We start from the raw sequence: 9,725 nt of genomic DNA on the forward strand, positions 1-9,725 counted from the left end.
AAAGTTCCATCTGGTAAGATTTCGTAACCCTTGGGATCTCAGACAAATCTGATTATGTCGGCGGTGTTCTATATAAACCGTCGTGGTTATTTCAATTCTTGTCATTAAGTAGATCTACCGACGTAGGATAAGAAAATCAAAGAAAAAAATTGTTAACAAAAATTCTTATTAAGACGACCGTTAAAATTAAAGGTACGACGTATAAAATGAATAAATACGACGTTAAATTTTATTGTACGATTTAAAGATAACGTCGTAGAACTATACGAGAATGACGTCGATATATTTATATTTTCCGTCGTTGTAAATTAATTTAATGTGGCGATATTTTGTATTTTAAAGCCGTGGATTTGTTTGTAATTATACGGCGTCTTATACGAAAACCTCGTCGTGTTATTTTATGAGTAAAAACGGCAGTTTTTATTGAAATCGTCGTCTTTACTTTCTACGTCGGTCGATTCATAACTTCTGCCGTTCTTTGTTGGCATTGATTTTACACTGCGAAAATCTGTTTCAAATAGACGTCGGTTGTTTAATTATGTACGTCGTTGTTTTTGAACAGCCATTTGAATCTCCATTTTTTAGTTGTCTAAGGTTGTATTACACGACGGTGTTTTTAGAACCGTCGTCTTTTTATAAACCACGACGGTTTTCACTTAGACCGTCGTTGTTTTCTGGTCGTCTTTTTCACTTTTTGTAGTAGTGTAAAGTAAATACAATTTATTTTACAACATTAAAAAATAAAATAAGAAGTTGGTTATGAAATAAGACATTAGGACAAATAATTTTATTTTTAAATTTATAAAATAAAAATAAAAAAACTAAGAGGTGAGACAATTAATTTGTTCCGACTAATTAATTGTGCTTTACACACTACCACACTTACTTTTATTTCGTCCATCCAATGAAAAACAGCCTAACAAAAGCATATGCTCCTCCCATATGCTTTCGAATTGTATGAAACCAATGACACACGTTGATAGCCAAAACTACAAGCAACCCACATATGTTTCTCTCTTATTATGAAAATACTGGCTGCTATATTACCAAAAAAAACAAAAACCAAAAACCGGGGCTATAGTTGGCTTCATAAGCCTATGACTAGGTGAATTAATACTGGAATAACATTGAAAAAATTAGAAAATTAAGCTTTGGTGGTGGAGCCAGGAATTTATGTGTTGGGGGGCCAACGTATAAACCAAATAAGACATTAAAAAATTTCAATTTTTCAACCTTAACAATGTTTGTTAAAATAAAAGGCACAAAACAATTGTTTATTCAATTAGGTATCAAAATAACACTCGTCGTTCTTTCATATCTCGAAAACTATCTGTAATTGAGTCAATGCTAAACTTTTTTTCGTATAGAAACAAAAATTTAAATCTCAATCTTTTTTTATTTAAGTAAAAGTCTACTTCTTATTTGATAAAAGAGATTTCCCCTTTTTTGAAACTTTATTTGATTGGCTACTTTTATTTTTTATTAATATATTGGTGGGCCCAAAATTACTTAGTCTTTCTATTTGAAATCACTTACTCTTTTACTTGCAAAGAGAGATAAACGTATCTTTTCTTTTGTGAGGGGGCCACAAACAGTTTATTATTAGACTATTATTATATAGACTTCCTAAATGTGTAGGAAAGCAAAAGCAAAAATTAAATGGAGTAAAAAATTTGGGAGGGCCCAGGACCCTTCAGGCCTAAACAAGGCTCCGCCATCATACCCTTGCAAAGGTTTTGCAAGGACAAGTTCCCTGAAAGGATTCTTATTTTATTTATATTTTAGATAACTTGGACATTACAAGGAAATTTATTTAAAATGAAATAAAAGCGTACATTTAGCCAGGGGGGCTAGACACCACCCTAATCCCAATGGTTTATTAATTAATTTTAAGAAGCAAAGGATAATGTTGAATTAAGGAAATTCAAGATCTTCGGTTGGAACTTGGAATCTTGAATTATGAATAGCCTCCCTTCAAACTCATCTTCCTCGCACAATTTGAAGGCCCATATACCCGCCCAAAACACAAAAATTTAAAAGATTAAAAAAGAACAATATGGCACAAAGTTCATTACAAGAAAGCCATTCAACAAATAATTATTGAGAATTTTTAGTGGTCGCAAGTGCGTATCACAAACCTGCCTAACAATATCAGATAGAAGCCCTGAGGATGGCTTGGTGATGTGGTAGAGAATGGGGAGGCATCAACAACGCATAATGGTTTGATTCCCTTAACACGGAAACTACCATCAAGCACCTTCCCGACAAGGCTTCCACCGTGGTAATGCCAATGTGAGCCTTTCGACTCTAGGCAAAATCTTTCGAATGCTGTATTATCTGTTTGGTTATTTGGTACAGGTTTTCCCAAATACTTGAAACCTTCAATACCCGGCAAATTTTGAGCTTTATACGATTTTAATGCACTTGCCCTTAACACCTCACCAATCTTCTTCATGCCTCGAACACAATTAGCAAGGTCTGTGGGATTAGAATAGTAGTTGAATCTAACACTTGGAGCGACTCTTGCGTCAGAGGATGATTTCAGAGTGAGAGAACCATGAGACAAAGGTCTTGGAACTTGGCTAGCAATGTGAGCAAAAGTCGAATTTGGAAGGGGATAATTTGGAGTAGGAAAAAAACTAAAAGAGTGGAGTAGAAAATGGCAAGGTCGAGAGAGAAGATTGGTAGAAATTGGGTGTAATGCCTAAAACAGTTATAATTGAGGGTTGAATTTGTTAAGACAGGAAATTTGAAAAGAAATAGAGATAGAGAAGAGACTTGTTGTATTTCTGATTTTTTTTTTAAGCTCAACTGAGCACAATTATAGTCTTTATATCAGCTGAGTTAAAGACTTGTTCACGTGTTTCTAACTTCTCTAACTTCTCTAACTTCTGTAACCTTCCCTTATCAATACTAACAGTTTTCCTAAACTGCCTAACAAGACTAACAATATCTTAACAGCTTTACTCTTTAATCTTCTGACACGTGGCAGCACTAGGACCATCGATATCTTTGCATCCCCCCGCAATCACATGCTTGGAGGAGCCAAGCATAAGATTGAAACAATGTTGCTGGAACAGAGGAGTAGAAAGACCCTTAGTGAGAATGTCAACAAATTGGTTTGCAAAAGATACATGTTGAACAATCAAATCACCTCGGATAACTCGCTCTCTGACAAAGTGGTAACCTATTTCTAGATGCTTCATTCTTGAATGGAATACTGGATTAGAAGAAAGAGAAGTAGCAGATATATTGTCATAATGAATTAACGGAGGAATATGTAAAGGCACATGAAGATCATAGAACAATTTTCTAACTCAGGCAAGCTCAGCAGTGGCAATAGCAAGGGCCCTATATTCTGCCTCAGTGGATGAACGGGAGACGGTATGTTGTTTCTTAGAAGCCCAAGAAATAGGACTGAAGCCTAAGTAAACTATAAACCCCGAGACAGATCGTCGATCATTAGGATCCCCAACCCATTTAGCATCACTGTAAGCCTGTAGATTAAGAAGACCAGGTTGAAAATGAATTCCAAAATCAATGGTGCCTTTCAAATACCTTAAGATTCTCTTAACTGCCACAACATGAGATTCCATGGGATTATGCATGAATTGATAAGCTTGATTCACTGAGAAGGCAATGTCTGGCCTTGTGGAGGTAAGGTACTGCAGAGCTCCAACAATGCTCCTGTATTGTGCTGGATGAGAATAAGGCTTCCCATCATCTTTATAAGTAATCTGTGATAGGGAAGACAAGAAGTGGCACATGGTTTTGAATCTTGCAAATCAACTTTATCAAGTAATTCCTTGATATATTTAGTCTGAGACACAAATAAACCAGTGGACTGATATGAAATTTGTAGCCCTAGAAAATAATTCAACTAGTCTAAGTCCTTCTTATCAAATTCTTGGGTCAAAGCTGCAATAACATATGTAATAAGAGAGGAATCACTACTTGTGAGGATGATATCATCAACCTATAGGAGTAAGACCACAATGCCAAGAGAAGAATGTTGAACAAACAGAGAGGGATCTGCAGTTGACGCTTGAAAACCCAAACTTGGTATTAAAAAAAACTAGTAAATCTTTCATTCTAGGCACGAGGACCCTGTTTTTAACCATACAAAGACTTCCTTGAAGGATACCATGCAAAAATGCATTTTTTTTACATCGAGTTGTTGTAAGGACCAGTTGAACTGAGTTGCAATAGCAAGGACTAATTGAAGAATGGTTGGTTTTACTACAGTGCTGAAGATTTCACTATAGTCGATTCCTTCCTCTTGACTAAATCCCTTAGCAACCAAACAAGTCTTATGCCGAGCGATAGAACCATCTGCATGTTTCTTGATTCTATCTGCCCTCTTACAACGGACAAGATTCTTATGAGCTAAGAGCCTCAATTTCCTCCCTCATTGCAGATTGCCATTCTGGAACTGTATAAGCAGTCATGAAAGAACTAGGTTCAATCTGAGATAAATCAATAGACTGTACAGAAGCAGAATAAGCATTTCTTTTGGAAATACCACTCTTGGACCTGGTTGTCATAGGGTGAAGATTCATGGCTAGAAGTGGTAATACAACACGAAGATTCTTAGGCTGAAAATTAAGATCCACAGGAAGATGAGACTGTGTAGTAGATGATGTAACTGGTAGATTTTGGGAAGAGGAGATCAAGCATTTTGAAGCACTAGGAGGTAGTGTATTCAAAGAGTTTATGGCTCTAGAGGTTGTGGGAGAGGGAGAGGGAACATGGAGATGAGATACAGGTGACAAAACAACGTTGTGCAGTGAAATATATGGTGGAAGAGGAGAAGTAGATGGAGACTGAGATGGAGAAACATGCACTTGATTAACAGATGTGTAAGTAAACATAGTTTCATCAAATATGACATGTCTATCACAAACAACTTGTTTGTTTGGGGTGCAAAACAGATATACCCCTTATATTAACCTGCATAGCCTAGAAAAACATAAGTATAAGTTTTGGGTTGAAGTTTGTGAGAATTGGAGTGCTTGAGCAGAGGAAAACAGGCACAACCAAAAATTTTCAAGTGAGTAATGACTGGTTTGGAACCAAACAATAAAAGATAAGGAGATTTGAAATGAAGAATTTGATAGGGCATTCGATTGATCAAGTGGGTTGAAGTAGCACAAGCATGAAACTAAAATTTGGGAGGTAAATGTGCAGTTTGTAACAAAGTGATTGCAGTCTCTAAAATGTGTCTATGTTTTCTTTTGGCAAGACCATTTTGCTCAGGTGTATATGGGCAGGATTTTTGGTGAACTATACCCTTGGCAAGAAGATAAAGTTTGAATTTAGTACTAAGTTACTCACCACCCCTATCACTTTGAAATTTTTTAAGAGTAGCAAAGAATTGAGTAACCAAGAAAGCATGAAAATGGATAAAAATATAATAAACTTCTCCTTTATTGATCATTGGAAAAATCCAAGTAAATTGAGTACATTGATCTATGAAACTAACATAATATTTGAAACCCTCAACAGATAATGTGGGAGAAGGACCCCACACATCACTATGAATTACTTCTAAAGGTTGGACAGATTTGACTGTTGGATAAGGAAAAGGAAGCTTGGCAAGTTTGCCTTTTAAACAAGTAGTACAGACAGATTTGGTATTGTCGAAAGAAAAAAAACCTGTGATTGATGTAAAAGAGCTAAAGTGATTTTATTTGAGGGATGATGACCTAATCGTTGTGTCACATACTTGTGTTGACGTCATGTCCAAGATAGCAAAAGAGATTCTTGTGGAAAGAAGAGGCTTGTTTGTGAATGGGTGGAGAAATGAAGAAAGGAATAGGATACAAACCGGCTCTACATAGTCCCTTGAGAAGAACATTCCCCGTGATCTTGTCCTGAATCCAAAAACCAAAGGCATCACATATAAATCTGCAATTGTTATCTTTACATAACCTATGAATGGGAAAAAAAAATGTTGAGAAAGCTTTGGCACATGTAAAACTTGCTTTAATTGTAAAGAACACTATGGAGCAACCAAAGTAGAAGAACCAACATTAGAAATGCCCAAACCTGAACCCCCTGCAGTAGTGATAGTATCATTCCCTGAGAAAGGAGTAGCTAAACTAAGCTGAGAAAAATCGAAAGTCATATGAGTTGTTGCTACAGTATCTGCTACCCAAAATTGCTCATGAGATGAAGAAGATGGGAAGTTGGCACGCATTGCAGTAAGATTGGTTGAAGGAGGTCTGCCTTGATAAGAGAAATTGCCTCTGGTAACATTGAATGGCAGAATGCCCATACTTCCAGTAAATTTGGCATTGAACTGATGAGGTAGGAGCAGAGGGTTGATTATGCATTTGATAACAATCAGCAGCTACATGGCCTTTCTTGTTGCAGATTTGACAAGTGGAAATGTCAGTGCAAGGACCAAGAATGCTAGGAATGGAATTAGGTAGAGCTTGATGAGTTGTTGGACTAAATGGATAATGATTGCAACCTTTACCTCGACCTTTAAAATGAGAACCTCTATTGGTAAAGTAACCACCAGTGTGGAAACAACCATTGTTACCAGAGGGAAAATGAGAAGATTGAGCAGAACCAGAACTAAAATGATAACTTTGAGTATGAGACGAAACATGATTAGAGGAACCTTCATCAAGAATGAGAGTTTTCAGTGTAAATGTATGATCTTTAGCCATCATTGCAGAGACAAAAAGAGTTACAGAGTTAGTGTGTTCAAGAGTGGCTTCTTCAGCAAGCAACTAAGACCGAAAATCTTTAAGAGAGAGCACATTTTCTCTGCCTCGAACCACACACCGAAATGTATTATATTCAGAAGGAAGACCATTAAGAGCCAAGATCACAATAACATCATCTTCAAAAGAAATCCCTGCTACAGAAAGATGATCCCGAGCATCTTTTATCCTTTGTAGATATTGGGGGACAGTTTTAGAACCCTTCTTGATAGTTTGAAGCTCACTTTTCATTTGAAAGATGCTAGCTTTTGTAACTGTAGAAAAACGATCTTTCAATTGAACCCACATATCATGAGTACTAGTACACCCAATGACATAAGAAATTGCAGTGGAAGAAAGAGTTGCAATGAGCAATTGCATCAAGGCACGATCATGCATTTTCCAAACTTGATAAGCATCAATTTCGACACCTTCATCAAATCAAGTAGGACACTTCCGTGATCCATCAATAAATCCCAAGATGCCATGACCCTTAAGAAGGAGCTGCATTTGAAAATTCCATGTGAGATAATTTGTATCATCAAGTTTGACTATCACAGAAGTAGGAACAGTGGGAATCAAAGTGGTAATGGGTGTTTGAACAATTTGAAGCTGAGTAGTAGTCACCATGTGGAGAATTTAAGAAGAAAAGAGAAGAATTTAGGGTTGAGAAAGAAGAAATTTTCAAAAAAGGGAATATTGAAGAAGAATTTTCAGTGAGACAAAAGATCAAACAAGTAATAGGCAAAGCAAAGAACACGAAATTGGTTGCTGTGTTTGAGTAGAGATAGAAGCCAGAGAAAGAAAACAAAGAGGAAGAGAGTGCGGAAGCAGAAGAACAGAATATCAAGATCGATCCATGGCTAATGATACCATGTTAAGATAGGAAGACTGAAAAGAAATAGAGCAGAGAGAAAAGAAATAAAGCAGAGAGAATTTCAGAGATAGAGAAGAGACTTGTTGTATTTCTGAATTTGTTTTTAAGCTAACCTCTCTAACTTCTCTAACCTTCTCTTATCAATACTAACAGTTTTCCTAAACTGCCTAACAAGACTAACAATATCTCAACCGCTTTACTCTTTAATCTTCTGACACGTGGCAGCACTAGGATTGTCATACAGAAACTTTACAGAATTATCCGTGGCGGCAAAATGTTAATAAAATTAAGAGGATTCACTACAAGAAAAATACCTTATAACAACACGTAATCAACAACGTGCATTCATATGCGTTGTGGAACAATATTTTTAACAACCCGTAGAAGCAGCACGTTGCATTATACAATTTATAACAACGTGCATGTATAGCGTGTTGTCAAAATATAGAGTAGAGCTATTTTCACAACGCAGCCTTGCGTGTTGTAGTAGTTTTAAGTTCTACAACGCACGACGCATGTTGTCAAAATTATATTAATTTTTTAAATAAAAAAATTGGTCGAAAAGGGAGCGAAAATTTTTGCGGGAAAAGTCCCCCTTTCTCAAAACCTAAAACATGTTCTTTTATATGGGTTTGGCCTAAAAAGTTTTCACAAGTTCCAACAAGTCTCTCTCATCCATTCACCTTCCCCTTCCTCTTCTATTCTCTTGTTTTTTTTAACGAACCCCTTCCTCTATTCTCTACAGCGCACTAGTTATCACTCTAAAGCTTAAAGAAATCCAAAGCTTGCCTCTAATTGAATGGCCATGTCTTTCTCTACAGCACAGTTATCACTCTAAAGCTTAAAGAAATCAGTCTGACTCTAATTGAATGGCCAGACAAGGCCAGGTGAGTACCTACTTCCCTGCCTCTTGTTCTCCATTATGTCTTTGTTTGGTTTCTTATCAAAGAAATTCTGGGTAAGTTTAATTTTGTTTAATTTAGATTTTCTATTAAAGATTTTGGTAAGTTTTGATTTGAATATATTAATTTTACAACTAACCATTTTAAGGTTAGGAGTTGGGTAATCATTTCAAAACATGATTCCTTCCCCTGTTTTTTCATTCTTGTTACAGACTTTTTTTTTTTCTCTCCCTCTCTGAATCTTAGAAAAAAATTAAAGGGGAAAAAAAAATTAAAGGAGTAGTCCATAATATGCTTTTGTTCTTACTTTATTCTTTCCAATTTCTTTCAAGAATGTTATCCTCTAATATGTTAAATTTATACTCAATTTTTTTTTTTTTTGTATGTCTACATCGTACAGGGCCACTAAGAGATTGTTTGAAATTGAATGGACTAAGAAGTGGGCACCAACTATAAACTCCAATACTACTACTCTTGCAAAGGTCTCTATTTCAATTCCTCACTACTATTTTTCTCTCTTAATTTGATTTTAGCTTTTTTTACTTCATATATAGAATATAGTAACAGATATATGAGAAGTGCCTGAATGATTTCTCTATTGCTTCTATTTCTTGTTTGTAGTGGTGTGACTGGTTTACTTGATTGTTTTTGAGCTTTTGGTTTTGTTCTGCAAATTTGGATATATCTATTTGTACTCACTGATTTAATTTACCTAGAACAAGGTACCAACTTTTGGAACTTTTTATTTTGTCTTTCACTTAACCAAATCACTTTCTTTTAGATATTGGGTGAGAAGAGGATTGGTGTAATTTGTTTCTCAGATGGATAAAGAATGGCTGCAATTTAACAGGTTGAGCATATATAACTTGAGAGAGTATTAGGTTTTGAGTACTATTAAATTTATTGTTTCTATTAAATAAAAATTTATTATAGATTTTCAGATGAATACAGAAAGGGAGCACGTCAATTTGTCAATGTAGCACAAAGACATGCGGGAAACTTAGATATTATAGTATGCCCTTGTTTGGAATGCAGAAACCTACAACATCACCACTTTAATTTAGTATATGAACACTTGGTCATAAAAGGCATGGATCCTGCCTATACCACTTGGGTTTTCCATGGTGAAAGTCCAAGTGATGATGTTCAATATGAAGATGTGGAAATGCCCGAGGCAAATAGGTTGTACCATGACTTTTATTTCCAAGATGATGAAGTTGAGGGGTACCCTTG

At 35.8% G+C, this 9,725-nt stretch overlaps 1 protein-coding gene and 1 long non-coding RNA gene across 2 annotated transcripts; one reads left to right on the forward strand and one right to left on the reverse strand.

Annotated features, from left to right (window-relative positions):
- Nucleotides 1-3,317: 3,317 nt before the first annotated feature.
- Nucleotides 3,318-3,767, reverse strand: LOC109946401 (uncharacterized mitochondrial protein AtMg00810-like). The gene has a single exon (XM_020553945.1). It carries the CDS (start codon nt 3,765-3,767, stop codon nt 3,318-3,320), a length of 450 nt encoding a protein of 149 aa, XP_020409534.1.
- A 4,139-nt stretch (nt 3,768-7,906) lies between these two features.
- On the forward strand, nt 7,907-9,708 carry LOC109946402. The gene is made up of 3 exons (XR_002269545.1): nt 7,907-8,477; nt 8,893-8,974; nt 9,274-9,708. It is a non-coding gene; the product is annotated as an uncharacterized LOC109946402 (long non-coding RNA).
- Nucleotides 9,709-9,725: the final 17 nt, after the last annotated feature.

Source organism: Prunus persica, unplaced genomic scaffold (assembly GCF_000346465.2).
Source record: "Prunus persica cultivar Lovell unplaced genomic scaffold, Prunus_persica_NCBIv2 scaffold_80, whole genome shotgun sequence".
Classification (NCBI taxonomy): domain Eukaryota; kingdom Viridiplantae; phylum Streptophyta; class Magnoliopsida; order Rosales; family Rosaceae; genus Prunus; species Prunus persica.